Below are 17,211 nucleotides of genomic sequence, written 5' to 3'. Positions count from 1 at the left end.
AGTTCAATAATTATAATACACATAACTATTCTGGGAATGCAGCCAGAAATACAAGTGGCTTCATTTTTCATGGTTGGATTTCAAATCTTTCTCATCCTGAAAGAAACACACCTTTTCTATACACTTGTTAAAATCGATACATGTATAAAACCAGCTAATTAATAAGTTCCTTGAATCAAGGAGGGAAAATCAGAGAAAGAAAAAGAAGAAAATGCAGAGTCACCTTAAAAGTAAATTCATTTTAGGGAAGACAATTATGTCTTATTTAATATTTTGTATTCTCAAAATTAAGAAAATACTTTTTGAGTTATAAAATAGCAAACATTTCCTATCAACTTCTTTATTTTAAAGCATATGGATCCCTCAAAAAGTATGTCTATAATTAAAGTCAGCTTTAGCAATTTCCTGGAGAAATGGTTGCCATTTTGTTTTTTAGCATGTGAAATAAAGATTAATATAAATCAGTATGACTTCCTATCTTGTACTCTACTGATGGACAAGCACTCTTCTGCCAAAGACAGTATACCTCTGACACGAGTCCTGGATCTTTCCTAAATGTGCAACAAAGTCAAGATTCCAATTTACCACCTTAGTTTGGTTTTGCATTATGTCTGCTGGTCACATTAACCTGGCCACATTCATTCTAAGAGCAGCTCAAACTAGGGGTGAAATGTTGTCTGAAAACACTTATTCATTAACCTGCTGATAGCCTCAATCAAGAGTTGTGTTTTTCCTAAGACAGTATTCACTACAGCTCCTCTTTCAATTCACCAAGTGAGTATCTGGTGGGAGCTGGACATCATGAACTAGAACAAGAACAACAGGGCTAAATTAACAGGACAGAAAAGCTATTTGATGTTGCCTCTTGGTTTCTCCACTTCTCTCTTTTGTGGCATCCAAAAGCTTCAGAACCCTGGCATTAATTAAGCCACAGTTTTATTACACACAATCAAAGCTTGAAAAGAAAAGCCTAACAGACAGTAAGAGATTACAAGGTTCAATTAACAGTTTTACTTTTTTGTGGCTGCTAATTGAGGCATTTTTAATTTTTATCATCTCATATGGAATGCTAAAAAGGAAAATACTATAAGTGCAAGAGAATAATAATAAACCTAAAATGTATTACTCTATCATAATTTTATAAAACCAATTTGCATACTTCTGTGATTTCCAAATCCTGGCTAGTTGTTAGTAAATTGTTAACATTCAATAGACACCACAGGGAATGTTTTAGATAATCCCCCCATTTGCTACATCTATCCTAATTTCTATGTACTAAAATTCACAAACACCATGGTTTGAAAGCACAGGGCCATGGGGCCAGATGGTCTGGGTTCAAATTCCAGCTCTGCAACATACAGTAAGACATTGGGCAAATTACTTAATCTGAATTCTACCTCATTTGTGTGTAAAATAGGGTTCAACACAATGAGACTATTGTGATTATTTCAGAGAAAATGTATATGCCTAGTACATCATAAATATTCAATAAATACCTGTAATGGTACAAAAAGGCTGTCAAATTTGATGACAAAATCTTTGGATTTTAGTACTTTTAAAAAATTTTTTCACTTTTTTTTCTTTGAAGTCATTCACATTCAAATACATTTTGAGAATCTACCTGTGCAAGTGAAAATAAACCCTACATAAACTCTATAATAAGACCATTTAGCTTTGGATATAATCAGTCTTTTATAAATAACCTTTACTACACATTTTCTATTGAAGGAAAGCAGGGAGTAACTAACAATTGAAACCTCCAACTTTAGAAGTTTCAAGAGCACTAAATAATACTAGTAATTTGCAATCAACAGCAACCAAAACTGATGACTAAAAAAATCAGTTTTATAAAATCTTACTTAGTATTTACCTTTATTGCATGTTATAACGTTATGTTGAGATAGTGGCTCCTCTAGTGTCCCAGGCTAGATGTATTCAAATTTATATTACTTAGTACCTAAACTTTTGAAAAGCATACCGTATCCAAAAACCTATCACTGGAAATGGAATCTGCTATAATCTGGACACTCGTGGTATCTATACTCCATCTGTCATAAGAAAAAAATTAAAAACAGCTCTATTTTATGAGCTTAATATATTTCAGAAACTACCTCGCCTCCTTATTATCTAAAGGTTAAAGAAATGCCTTCAATCTATCAGTTTTAAAGTCTAAAATGACACTATATTAATACTACAAAAATAAATATGGAGCAAGATTCATGGAAACAGATTTTTTAAAAAATCAGTAGAAAGTTCCATAATTAAAATGCCAGGTTTGTAAATACTACAATCACAAAAATAAGAGAAAAATATACAAACTGAAAATGAACGTCACACATAGATGTAAATAAAAGCACTCTTTAGGTTACCCATTAATCCACAAGTGGCATATTCATCTTATTTACAGTATTATACCCCCTGCCATGATATTCCATTACAGAGTCACGCTACAGACTCCATAGTTAACACTGTAGGAACCATTTCTTTTTAAGCATGGTTTTCTCTCTATATTTCCCTTTTGGCTTGCTCCCACATTAAAAAAAAAAAACAAACCCAAAACTGTATAATTAAATTTCTTATGCTCTTAGATATTCCTAGAAAATGTGGATTAAATTAGAGAAGTGATGTTTGAGGCATAAAACATAAATTCGTGTTTATTATTCTAGAAATATTTTACTGTTCCTGTTTGTCACGGTCTTAGTGCTCCATGTTGAGCAAGTGCTTCTTACATACTTTTATGAGTCTGTGTGGAAAATTTATGCCATCCTTAACTGTCAAACATTTCTAACCTTTCCATTAGAGAATATCCAGGGAGTTAAAAAAAAAAAAAAAAACCAACTACACATACACACAAAACAGTAATATTCATGTTTGTTTGCTTTGTTTTCATTTGCTTTAAAAACACCTATTTCTTCTAATCACTCATCCCTGTCCCAAGCCTTTTCGCTGAGACACAGGATTTCAAGGTCCAACTAAATTCTCATAACCTCATCAAGTCTTCACAATCACTGAACCATCTAGAAGCATGAATCAAAATATAAAAATATTTACTGAAGTGTAATCAGACAGACCTGAAGTCTTAAGAGACTTTTTCTTTTTTTTTGAGATAGAGTCTTACTTACTCTGTCACCCAGGCTGGAGTGCAGTGGCATGATCTTGGTTCACTGCAACCTCCGCCTCCCGGGTTCAAGCAATTCTCCTGCCTCAGCCTCCCTAGTAGCTGGGCTTACAGGTGCCTGCCACCACACCCAGCTAATTTTTTTGTAGTTTTAATAGAAACAGGATTTCAGCACATTAGCCAGGCTAGTCTTGAACTCCTGATCTCAGGTGTTCCTCCCACCTCAGCCTCCCAAAGTACTGGGATTACAAGTGTGAGCCACCCCAGGACAAGGGACATTTTTTTAATTGACAAAATTAATAACCAAGTTTAAGTGAGAAAAACAATGTGTTGGTATGAAAGGACTGCCAGTGCATGCTTACACTACAAATTGTGACATAGACAACAGGATAAGATCTGTATTCTAAAACAACTTCTAAAACAATTACTAAAGTAAGTCACCACCCTGAACCAGCTGTCTAATATTATCTCAGTTATTTTACATACAGAACAACGTAATATGGAGCCATGAAGTCATCTTAGATCCTTGAAAGATCTGCATACTATGTTAATAAGGCAGGTGATTATTTAAGCTACATGGAATTACTGACTAGGTAACCCAGAAAAGAGATAGTTTTTTTTTTTTTTTTGAGACACAGTCTCGCTCATTCACCCAGGCTGGAGTGCAGTGGTATGATCTTGGCCCACTGCAACCTCTGCCTCCCAGGTTCAAGTGATTCTCCTCACCTCAGCCTCCTAAGTAGCTGGGACCACAGGTGCAGCCACCACACCCAGCTAATTTTTGTATTTTTAGTAAAGATAGGGTTTCACCACATTGGCCAGGCTAGTCTTGAACTCTTGACCTCAAGTGATCCACCTGCCTAGGCCTCCTAAAGTGCTGGGATTACAGGTGTGAGGCACCACACCCAGCCGAAAAGAGATAGTTCTAAGTTTTCTGAATACACTACTTCTCTCAGTTCAGCCTGAACAAGATATACAAGCAGCAAGAGGTGGGAAGAGGAGAAAGACAAGAAAATAACATTTGCTAGATGTCAAAGTGCTATAGAAATCAAATGGAGAAAAGCTATAGGTGCTACACAATGCAACGGGGGAAGTATCCTGGTAGGAGAGGTGCACAGGCTTCCAAATATTACTTGAAAGGCAATCTAGTGAGCAAGAACTCTGAAGTCAGATCTTAGTTCAAAACTTGACTCTATAATTTAAAGAAGTGAAAATTTGGAAAAGGTTTAACGTATCTAAGCTTCTTGTTCCTCGTTGGTAAAGTGGGGTCCTGTCCATCTCACCAGGTTCACATGAGAATCCAAATAAGTAACACATAGCTAGCACTATATAGTGCCTGAACATTGGGGCTCAATACATTTTAATGTATTCTCTCCCCTCCTCAAACTTCCGAGTAGTATAAAACTGAAAAGGAAGGAAGGAAGGAAAGAAGGGAGGGAGGCAGGTAGGGAAAAGGTCTTCCATCTTGAAGATACATGAGAAAGAAAATGGACTTTTTCAATCTTTATATGGAAACACACCCCGCAACAAAAAATGGGGGTGGGAGTGAAAACTTAGAATTATAATAACCTTTATAATAGATACAACTGGTCATATGCATAAGAACTTTAATTAAGGCTGTACTGGGTAAGTGCCAAAGGACTAGACTAATGAAAATTTCTCCAAGGTGAACTTATTGGAATTAGTAGACTTTAAGGTGACTTGTTAACTTTAGATCTATTAGGAAATTAAAAGGGAATTTCTTGGCCATCCAGCCAGTTGGACATTTTTGGGATTACAGTATAAACAAAAAGAGATGCCTTCAAAAACAGGATGTCTATTTTAATGCTAATCTTAAGAAATAAATCTTTTAACAATGGGAACAAACACCGGCAGAAACACTAGTCAGATGGAACTTTCCTTTTAGGAAAAAGGAAAAAATACAATTTTATTTTCATAGAAACATACTTGGTATAGAGTAGAAGAGTCATTTAAATTCATAGCTCATTTCCCTCATAAGCTGAAGTCACGACGCAAGAATAAAATTTTACATGTATGGTTCCTGAGCTCATGGGTAGTAAAAGGTTCAAAAGGAAAGCTCAGGTTTCACAAGCTTTGTAAGTGATCTTTTTACACCATATGACTAAGAACATATTTATTCATGGAGAGCTTATGAACCTAGGCTTTTGAAACTGTCAAACTATAAAAACCCATAAAAAGCCACAAAAATCCATACAAGTATTAAGAATAAAAATCTCTCTTTCAGATTAAGGAATGCAGAAAAGGATCTGCAAAATAATAACAAGTGGACTTTAAATATTAATATACACAGTAGCATCAGTCTATTAAAGAGTTATCTGGGTTGCTTTTATTTCTTGATTCTGGGAAAGAAAAAAAAAGAGTTGTCTGGGGGAGTCCTAGATACTATTTGGTATTACATCACTGATTCTAAAATGTTGGTACATACAAGTCTAAATGAATGTTTTCAGGAAAATCTCACTATCTAGTCAAAACAAAAAATGACAAAAAGTCAGATTTCTGTTCTAACAGAATCCTGAGTTTTTTCAGAGAAGAGCGTAGGGAGATGGTACTAGGGGGAAATGAGGTACTTTTGTTCAATGAGTTTTACATAGAGGAATAATATTAGAGACTTAAGTTTCTGTAAATGCAGTATCTTAGCACCGAAAGCCTAGAGAGTTATACATATTATGATATATATAATCTACATTAGTTATAAATACTGTGGAAAAAAGTCCTATGAGAAAAGATCACCTTATACCTAACCTAAATATTTCACACTAACTTTAGGCTCTTTCCTACCAATTCTGTACTCAGGTGGGTACTTGGTAACCAGCTTTTGCATATTAGTACTTCAAATAAATGCCTAAGTTAATTAGTAATATCAAGAAAAAAATATTTTGTGTATCTTTGGAAGATATTTGAATTCATTTACATAGCCTATAACATATTATTTGTTTTTATAGTAAGTCACTAAGTCTAATATACAAAGACTAACACACTGCAAATCATGATGGCCTCATATACTTTCCCAAAGGTAAAGCCTTCCAAAAAGGTGTAGGAAACAGAAGCTGACTTGGTTCAGAAAATTTTGCTCATTTATGTCTTCTATAACCTTATACCATTTGATTAACAAGGTTACAATTTTAGTATATCTGAGCTTTGAATGGATGAATCAGCCTTTAGTCTCAGTTAATGCCTAGATTTTCTCCCTCTTCCTCCTATAAACACCTTACTTGATTTTCAGTTCTCAGTTACATAAATTGAAATAACACAACCCAACACTGAGAAGTCAATAGCATAGGTAATAGAAAAGCAAAACAGCAAATTTTTAATAAACAGAATCAGGAAAGGAATATAATTTAAATATACCATAGCTGGCTGCCTGGATTTTGCTCCTCTTTTAAATAACCCGAAGTGACAGAAATGCTCCAAACCAGAAAACTCTCATGTTACTTGCAAGGAAAACTTTAAATTGGAGTGATAAGGAGAGGGGAGGCTGACAAGGCAGAACTTTAAAAAATGTAATTCCTCTGGTTACCTGATTTTTAGAAAAATCAAACTTAAAACCCAGAGTACAATGCCAAAGAAAGTATGCTGGTAATCAAAATCATAAACGACCCCTGATAGAATTACAATCTATAGACTATTAATATATCAACCAAATTTCTGGCATTACTTTGGAAAGCAAGCAGTATTTTTTAAGCCTGCAACCAGCTCTAGAATGGGAAGATAATGCCTGTACACAGCAAGAAAAAAGTAACATAAAACACAGATTTTTTTTTTCTTTCCTTTTCAGAAACTGTGCCTGACACTGTGCAGCTGCGGTGCTGCCTTCATCATTCCCTCTGTTTCCACTCTTGCTAATTAAAAGGTTGATCACAGAACAATGTTCTTCTCATTAATTTCAGTGTTCTGATTGGGCAGGATCCCTGCTTACTCCACCTGATCTTTTCACACTGTTGAAGTTAATGTGACAGGAGTCCGAAGATGGATTACCTGCTGCCATATTGCCCATCGCCTCCAATCAGGAGCTATCTGTGTAAACTGATTGTTCTAATTTGCTCTCATTATTTTTACAATATCAGGAGAAAATAACGCACACAGCTCACTGTCAAAGCCATGAAAATCAGCCATTAGTTAAACCCAGACACTGAGTGACTTTATTAGAGGCACTGCAGTTTATTGATGTAGCTCCAGTCAAAGAAGGCTGCATTTGCTTCAGCAGAAGGAAATGTTTATACTGCAAGTAAGTATTTATTGTGGTAATACCCAGAACAACAGGACATTTTGAAAAATCCTGTTCTTCATATAGTTGGTTTTGACACAAATTATACAGCAATGAAGAAATGAGTTGGCATAAGAAAGTAGGTAACATTTAATAAACATTCAGTAGCATGAAAATCTATTAACTCAAATCCATAAACATGCTTCACCTCCTATACCTTATATAATAAGAAACCCTATTCTGTGACTACAAATGCTAATCTATTAATAAGGGTGATTTTATTTTGCCCCATATAACAACAAATATTTTTTCCAAAACAGAAATTTTATTACTTAGGAATCAAAATTATTTCTATAATGATCACACAAGTATAAATTTAAATGATACTATATTCTTATGAAATGTAACATTTCAGTAAGATTGATTACTAATCCTAGTATCATAGATACTCACAATATATTTCAGAATGAGAAAATAGTGCAGCTAAGCAAACAAGCTGAGATTTAAACCCTTCAGTAAGTGACAGTTTCTTAAAGCAGAAGTCAGAACTCCACAGAAAGGTCTGATATTCAGTGAGATAATATCTTTAAAATATTTGTCCTGGTCATAAAGAATATATATTTTCATGTTGTAAAGAAAATGCTAACTCCAGAAGAAAACAGATTTAAACTTGGCATTTCTAGGCTTGCCTTGAGTATGAACATTTTATAAAAATGTTAGCTAAATGCTGCCTGAACAGCATTTTAGGGGGCTGGAGATGAAGGTATAAATAACAGAAACCGATGCCTTTTAAATAAGGAATTTAACTAATTCACACACTCTTTCCCCCACCTCCCCTCTTTAGTATTAGGAGGAAACATGGCTTCCTCCTGCTTTCTTTCTACACTAAGATTCCTAGGTAATGTGAAGGCAAAAGTATGCCCTTCTTGCTGTTCCCCTTTTAATGGCCACTTTTTTTTTTTTTTTTCCCTGAGAAACGTGTGCCACGCTTTTCTCCTTAAAATTCCTGCACTAAAAGACTGCACCATACTGCACTCCGCAAAACGTGCTGATGGCGCCAATTACAAGCCCCCAGCCGAATGCTCCAGCCCCCACCATTCGGGCAGATTTATGCGGACTCTTGCCGACGTTATTACAAGTCAGAGTTTATTGGGAAATTGTTACATTATGCGGAGTGTCTAACAAATTGCTTATGCTGCTATAATTGGATTACAACAGCCGCTTGCTCCCACCGGTAAGATTAGGCAAGTAGGACTCCTGCCGATCTCTGAGCGTTAGCAGTAATTTTATTTGCCTTGCCTCTCTCTTTCCTAACAACATGCCTCTCTCCCTGCCAGCTGTCTGCTGAAAAGGCACAGGCTTGTTCCTTGGCCCTAACAATGCAATTACAGCCCCGCAGATCGCACTGTTTGTGCATTAAGTACAGAGCCAAAACGAGGCGAATTGATCGTTTGACTTTTGGAGAAGCCATGTGATCTCTCTGTGCGGGTGATCCGACATGCATCAGCAGGCAATACTGCAGTCAATTCTTGACGAAGAACTTTCTTCTTTCAACCATCTTTTCCCCAACCTCTCCCTTTTCACTGAGGAAGACACTGACTGGGCTCATCTCATGCTAATCTAGATCAATCCACAAAGACAAGCTCGAGCTTATTAGCTCCCTGGCTAGATAGAAATGTGAATAGGTTCTAGTATCTTGAAGTGCCTCAGTCAGATATATCAGTGGTTCCCAACAGCTGAACCGCTGCTATTTAAAAAAAAAAAAAAAAAAAAAAAAACAGGTTCATAAAGAGTTCACTGAAGAAATTTACAGAAACACGGTAGTTCAAAAGAACTACAGAAAGTTTTAGATTTGTAAAATAAAACTGCCTTGGAATGGCTTTATTATAAGCTGTCTATATTCTGTCTATATTCAAGGGCCATCCAGAATCAGCACTAAAACCTGGGTCCTGCCTTTCTCAGCAGATATGCTCTGCTGGAAGATGCTGGTGGCCAACGTGCATAATCAATGTGGCTGGACTTCAGGCTTAAAAACAGCCAGTCTGATGCCCACTCGGGGCAAAGTTTTAAACACATTTTGTTGACAGCTTTCAGTTTCTTGTTTCTTTTTCTTGTATGTTCAACAATGAGTGCCGGTAGCAAGAAGACTGCACAAGCGATTACTCTCATTTTAGGGCATAATTCATAAAGACTCTGGGCTGGGGTCTGGACTTTTTTAAAATCTCTTTTTGGTTGAAAATGGTTTAAATTTTACCAACTTTAGACCAAGATTCCTGTTTACACTTTCCTCAACCAATGGCATATGCTACTTAGGGTTCCTGAAGCTGATTACACAACAAATGTGCAATCTGCTGATCCGTTTTGGTGCCCCATGTCTGTATTCTTCTTAAATGGCACGCACATCTAGAAGAAAATGTATTCTTTTTTACATCCTTAATCTGACAAACACACAAACTCTTGTCTATAAGAGGTGTCCTGGCTTCTTTTATTAATGCAAAGTGAACTTGGAAAAGTCATTTAACTGTGTATTTCTCTGTAACCCAATTAACACATTAAGCTCATATGAATATTAAGATTTTTAAAATGAATATTACATCTGAAGTTCATTCCTATCTTTTTGATAGAGCAATAAGTCCAGTGTGTAACATGTTATACTCCAGAGTTTTTCCAACCACATCGGCCTCAATGACATGGTTATATTTTAGTATGCTCTCCGTAAAGCTAATGTTTCGACCTGACAGAGGTGCCTGTGTGAAGAACAGACCATCTGACATGCTACTTGTGGAACGGTATATTAAAGAAGCCTGTTAACATGTAGTTTAAAACTCAAAAGAAACTCTGAACAGCTGAAATGCCTTATAAATAGCACAGACCCAGAGGAAGTGCAAACGTCTGCATTGTGAATTGTAGATCTTAATTACCGACAATGGCTGGTACAGCAAGTAGCACGGAAAAAAAGTGAAACAGTTGCACTGTTCATGGCTGGCAATAATTCTTCAGGAAAATATTTACTATCAATCAGTTATGAGAAAAGGGACTCTGTGCTCGTAAAACAGCACGTTGCTTCTCATACCAGGACCATTTTGCTTCAGCATAATCTGAATTTAAACAGCTTGTTTCCTGCGGATATAATTTTGGAAATAAATAAAACAAGTCTTCTATCAAAATCTGGAGTGAGTGGAAAGGAACATCACATTTTTCTGTCTCAGTCAGTTTCAAACAGATTATTAGTCACAAATAAAAAAACAGTGACAACAACCAACAACAACTAAAATACAGAACATCCACAAAGGACTACTGAAGGGGTTTATTTTCCAAACATAAAGAGGAAAAACTTCTGTTATCTGGGCCAGGAATCTGGATAGATGTATTCAAACAATTCAATTTTAACTGCATGTGTTTGTGTATCTGTTTGTGGGTGTGGGTAAGGGTAAATTAGGAAAAAAACCTAAGACCAAAATTTGCAGTAATGGTTTAATAAAGCCAATAGCAAGATAACATAAAAAAGTAATGCCTTTCAGCCTTCCAGTTAGTTTTCTTTACCAATTAAAAAAAATTATGAAGGTTGACAATTAATAAGCATAATGTGATTATGGATTTTAAAGACTAAGTTGACAGTTAATAATGACTGTTCATTTAAAGCTACAATAAACACAGAGCTCATCATGCTCCAAACACAAATCTCATGAAACACAGGGCCATAACCAGGAGAAAGAATTCTGAAAAAAAATAAAAGATATCTCAATGCCTCCAAATGTTACTTGGATTAAATTATAGTGATAAAATAGACCCTCCTTCATTTTTAGTTTTAAATTTTTTTCTTAGGCCTGTTTCTTCAAATTAAAGATTAACAAGATTATTGCCAATTTAGGGTGGTTATAATTTGTTTTATAGCTTTGTTTTCTTATATTCTACAGAGGACTAATGGGTACCCTTCGTAAAGAGCTATTGTAAGACTGTGATATTTCTGGCAAAGAGTTACAATCAAGGTATTATAGGAGTCCAAACATAATACCATTGGTGCTTTTAGGGAAATAAATGGTATTAATGTCTTCTCTAAAACTTACATGAACCGTATTCAATAATAAGGTTTTAGACTATACTTAGTATCTCTAGCCAAGCCAAAGTCACTCTTTGAACTAGAGAACAAAAACGGTTGATATCACTATATTATAGTTGTTCTCACATGGAAATGGTTACAGATTCAGGCCACAATGGAGTATAATCTGAATCAACAACAGACACTTGTACCAAGTTGAGAAAACACTGAAGCCGTATCAATGTAGCAGATGAAACTATTCAGTTAAGGACTAAAGGTGAAGAACAGGAAATAGGGACAAGCTTGCAGACCAACAAAATAATGACAAGTCATTCCATTCAAAGGTCAAGCAATAAATGAGGCCAACAGAAACAGGGATCATGAGACACACAAAACACATGTAAATAAAAAAGAAAAAATTTGGCCGGGCGCAGTGGTTCACACCTGTAATCCCAGCACTTTGGGAGGCCAAGGCGGGCAGATCACCTGAGGTCAAAAGCTCAAGACCAGCCTGGCCAACGTGGTGAAGCCCTGTCTCTACTAAAAAATACAAAAATTAGCTGGGTGTGGTGACACGCTCCTGTAATCCCAGCCACTCAGGAGGCTCAGGCAGGCGAATGCCTTGAACCCAGGAGGTGGAGGTTGTAGTGAGCTGAAATGGCACCACTGTACTCCAGCCTGGGCAACACAGTGAGACTCCATCTCAGAAAAAAAAAAGGAACCAGTGATTTAACTGGGTTCCAATAGGAAATGATAGACATCATTATTAGATTATTTAAGAGGATGATGAAAGGTTATGGGTGTCAGAATAATGTTAAAATAAGCAACAATGCAATGAGAAGGTCACCACCTGGGAGCAAGTAAAACAGACTGATGAGCAGCAATGAGCAAACTTACTTTCTCACTCAATACCCAAGAGCATGGAAGAAATTACATCATTGTGCTAGAGGGCGGAAGGTTTTTAACCATGTACCACCAAAGCAGAGGGTGGGAGAAAAAAAAAACCCAAAAAAACTCCACATCATATAGACACACACCAACCTATTTAGATTAGAGATCCTGGCTTACAAAGTACGGAGAAAACAAAAGGAACAGATGCTCACTTGGCCAGCTCTCAATGAAACTCATTAAAATCATCACCCTGTCCTTGGATTGGTACTCATGCTAAAATTTTACCTTATTTAGCCAGAAGTCACCCACTTGTGATGAAACTAAGAGCAGCATGGCCAAAAAAATAAAAAAAAAAAAAGAATATTTTTATTTTTAAAAGCCCAAATAACTGTGTACTCCTGTTTCCATGCACAAAAGCAGGATATAAAGGAGACTCGGGCTGAGTGCAGTGGCTCACGCTTGTAATCCCAACTCTTTGGCAGGTCTGGGGGATCACTTGAGGCCAGGAGTTCAAGACCAGCCTAGGCAATACAGCAACACCTCATCTCTACAAAACAAAACAAAACACCTCTAAAAAACCAAAAACCAAAAATTAGCTGGGTGTGGTGGCACACGACCGTGTTCTCAGCTACTCGGGAGGCTGAGGCTGGAAGACCAGGGTTTGAGCCCAGGAGGTAAAGGCTGCATTGGGCTAGGATTGTGCCATTGCACACTACCCTGGGGGACAAAGCAAGACCCTGTCTCTAAAAATAAAATAAAACAAAACAAAATAGAGTCAATTGGCACTTGTTAGTTGTGACTAAATGACTGAAAAAATAAAAATGTAATTTATGATCATTACATTTTGTAGCAAAATATTAACATATTTGAATTTAAGAGACATTTAACTGATGAACTCTACCTTTTTAAACTATAATTTGAAATAAATTCTGATATATCTTATATGTATGATTTCAATGGTTATATTTTGTGTGATATATTTCCAGTTGATAGAGCAGGCCCAGAGACTATTAAATGTTTTAAGAAAAAATAAACAAAAACTCTACTTTTGCTATGTTCTGAATGTTTGTATTCTCCCAAATTCATGCAGGCAGACCCCTTGTAAATGGGATTAGTGCCCTTAAAAAAGAGACCTCATATATCTAGCTAGTCTCTTCTATCATGTGAGGATGCAGTGAGAAGGCACCATCTATGAAGCAGAGAGCAAGCCCTCACCAGATACTGAATCTGCTAATGCTCTGATCTCGGACTTCTCAGCCCTTATAAGAAAAAAATTAGTTTTGTTTATAAGCCACCCAGCTTACAGCATTTTTGTTATAGCAGCCCACATGGACTAAGACAACTGTCCTTAGATTTCTGTAGCAAAGGATAGCAACTACATGATACCAGTCCTGGCTCTAATAATAACAGTAAGGAACTGAGGGCCTGGGTCTACAATAAAATAGGTTAAACTAAAATAGTTGCAGTTGGGAATGTTGTAACAGTAACAAATCTATGAATAGATATAAAGGCAATTATTTTTGCAGATAATTCAAGTAAAAGAAACAAAGTCCATACTTAATAGTACTTATTCCTAAAATAAAATATCTGACACTTGAATTTAAGTCAAAGTTCCTTAGTAATGACAGATATTTGGAAAATGTAAGTTATGATAGATAATAAAAAGCATCAGATCTCTAATATTTAAGATAAATTTTACATTTAGGCTATAGAGATGACATATATACATGAAAAAGAGGTAGCCCATAGACATGACTAAACATACTTGTCCATGTGGATCAAGATCATCAAAAGCAGTATTTCTAACATTAGCCACTCAATAAATAAGAATAGTGATATAATAATTGGGTTGCCTACAGCATATTTCACAATCCTTGCAATGATGTGATGTACTCTATACATAACTGCATTTAAAAACCATAAACTTATTAAAACAATTGTACATTATCTTATACAAATCTTACTGATATGTGATAATCTACAACTAGTGTCAAGAAACAAATGTGAATCAGTCTAAAGTGTGACCAGAATTCATAAGCAAAAGATTCTGTTGCAATTAAGAGGTGGAGAATCTAATTTGTAATCTGTTCTAGATAAAATGATGCCTGTTTATATTTTTTTCTTAAATATATAATCCTGTAATAGTCCTTAAGCAATACTGAGTAAAGATGTCTACAGATATGGTACTGTTATGGTGTGGTATAATATACATTGATGAGTAACATTACTTACTTTGGCCACACAATTCTCAGTCTTCATAGCAGTGCTTGCTAAACATACTGTTTCTTGGTTTAAGCAGAGTCTGGCACAGCTGTTGTACGTCTGTAAAAAGAATTTGTTGGAAACAGGTTTTTAAAATATTGAAATATTGCCATATACTGTTTTCATATTCTGCTCTATTTCTCAAGTCAAAACACAAATAGATTTTATCTATAAATTAAGACTTATGGGAACTGAGAGGTAAGTTAGAAAAGGAGGAGGGCAAAGATAGAGCCCATAAAAGCCACTGATGTGCCCATGAACAAGTATGTAAGCAGCAGTGGCTTCATTGTATTAATGATTAACGGAAGGTGAGGGTACTGATTATATAGCATTTTAAAATGCAAATTTGAAGAGCTTAGTTCTGTTTAAAACAACAGTTACTGTTCTAAGAAAAGATTTATTTTTGTTGTGTTTCTTTTTAAACTCTCAAAACGATCAAGATCTGAAAGAAGTGAGAGGGCATGTTTCTTCCCCCCATGTCCCCTTCCCCGCCGGGAGATGAAGTCTTGCCCTGTCGCCCAGGCTGGGGTGCAGTGGCGTGATCTCGGCTCACTGTAACCTCCGCCTCTGGGGTTCAAGCGATTCTCCTGCTTCAGCCTCCCGCTGAGGACATGTTTCTTTCTCTTTTTTTTTTTTTTTTTTTTTTTTTTGAGATAGGGTCTTACTCTGTCACACCAGCTGGAAGTACAGCAGTGAGATCTTGGCTCACTGCAATCTACGCCTCTGGGACTCAAGTGATCCTCTGGAGTAGGTGGGGGACTATAGGTGCATGCTACCACGCCCAGGTAATGTTTTGTATTTTTTGTAGGGATGGGGTTTTGCCATGTTGCCAAAGCTGGTCTTGAACTCCCGAGCTCAAGTGATCCTCCTGCCTCAGGCTTCTAATGTGCTGGGATTACAGGGATGAGCCATCGTGTTCAGCTGACATGTTTCTTATTCAGAACAATAAATGAAAAAATTTCAAACTATCCAGAAAAAAAAAATATTTTAAAACAAATCATGAAATATTTTTAAAAGAATATCAGTACAAGCTTTGACTTTTGGCTTTAAAAAGAAAAAAGAAACCAAAATTGAAAGAACACTGAAAAAAGATAAACCAACATTTACCTAGATCTTTTTTTTTTTTTTTTTTTGAGATGGAGTCTTGCCCTGTTGCCAAGGCTGGAGTGCAGTGGCACAATCTCGGCTCGCTACAAACTCTGCCTCCCAGGTTCAAGCGATTCTCTTGCCTCAGTCTCCCGAGTAGCTGGGCTTACAGGCGCCCGCCACCATGCCCAGCTAATTTTTTGTATTTTTAGTAGAGATGGGGTTTCATCACGTTGGTCAGGCTGGTCTTGAACTCCTGACCTCAGGTGACCCACCCGCCTTGGCCTCCTGAAGTGCTGGGATTACAGGCATAAGCAGCCTCACTGGGCCTATCTAGACCTTAGAAGTTATCCCTTAAGTACATCTGGTAACGTTCAGGAGATAAAATAGAAAAATCAGGCCAGCTGCAGTGGCTCACGCCTGTAATCCTAACACTTTGGGAAGCCGAGGAGGGAAGATCGCCTGAGCTCAGGAGTTTGAGGCCACCCTGGGCAACATGGTGAAACCCTGTCTCTACTAAAATACAAAAATTAGCCGGGCATGGTGGTGGGTACCTGTAGTTCCAGCTACTCAGGAGGCTGAGGCACGAGAATCGCTTGAGCCCAGGAGACGGAGGTTATAGTGAGTCGAGATCACGCCACTGCACTCCAGCCTGGGCAACAGAGCAAGACACCGTCTCCAAATAAAATAGGAAAAAAATCATAGGAAATTGATTTTAAAAATTGGTGGTAACTGGGCATGGTGGCTCACGCCTGTGATCCCAGCATTTTGGTAGGCCAAGGCAGGGGAATCACTTGAGCCTAGGAGTTTGAGATCAGCCCAAGCAACAGAGCAAGGCCCCATCCCTACCAAAAACAAAACAAAACATTGGTAATACTATAGTTATACTTCATGAAAAGCAAACTTATTAGTAATTACTGGACAAAGTATTAATAGAAATGTTTCCTTTTAGTCTTAAGTTTTTACTGATGGTATAAATCATGTTTATCAAACTTTAGTGTGCATCAGAATCATCTGGAAGGAGGGCTTGTTAAAACACAGATCTTGGTGGGGCCCAGTGGCTAACACCTGTAATCTCAGCACTTTGGGAGGCAAAGGCAGGTGGATCACTTGAGATCAGAATTTTGAGACCAGCCTGGCCAACATGGTGAAACTCTGTCTCTACTAAAGAAACAAAAAAAAAATTTAGCCAGACATGGTGCCACGTGCCTGTAATCCAGCTACTCGGAAGGCTGAGGCAGAAGACTCATTTGAACCTGGGAAGCAGAGACTGCAGTGAGCCGAGATCATGCCACTGCACTCCAGCGTGGATGACAGAGCAAGACTGTCTCAAAACAAAATGAAACAAAACAAACATAGATTGCTAGGTTTCATCCCCAGAGCTTCTGAATATTTGCATTTTTAACAAGGCCCCAGTTGACATTAGTGCTGCTGATCCAGCAACACTCTTCGGGAACCATTGCTATAAATATTTGTGTTGGATTTAAGAAGAAAAATCTTAAGACACACTTAAAACCAACAGTAAGAAAGAATTCAATTTTTTAACATTTTGAGATAATTTTAGATTTATGGAACAAGTACAAAAATAGT

The 17,211-nt window shown here is 36.9% G+C and overlaps 1 protein-coding gene across 8 annotated transcripts in view; it reads right to left on the bottom strand.

Moving 5' to 3' along the window:
• BTRC (beta-transducin repeat containing E3 ubiquitin protein ligase) overlaps positions 1-17,211 on the bottom strand; it is a 205,876-nt gene that overhangs the window by 62,266 nt on the left and 126,399 nt on the right. For all 8 annotated transcript variants that reach the window (XM_038009482.2, XM_038009483.2, XM_038009484.2 and 5 more), the window contains one exon: positions 14,506-14,595. In XM_038009482.2, coding sequence (XP_037865410.1) covers positions 14,506-14,595 — 90 coding nt within the window. The remainder of the gene's footprint in view (positions 1-14,505; positions 14,596-17,211) is intronic.

The sequence above is a fragment of the Chlorocebus sabaeus genome, chromosome 9 (assembly GCF_047675955.1).
Source record: "Chlorocebus sabaeus isolate Y175 chromosome 9, mChlSab1.0.hap1, whole genome shotgun sequence".
Lineage (NCBI taxonomy): Eukaryota > Metazoa > Chordata > Mammalia > Primates > Cercopithecidae > Chlorocebus > Chlorocebus sabaeus.
This window is presented reverse-complemented; position numbering and strand designations above follow the sequence as displayed.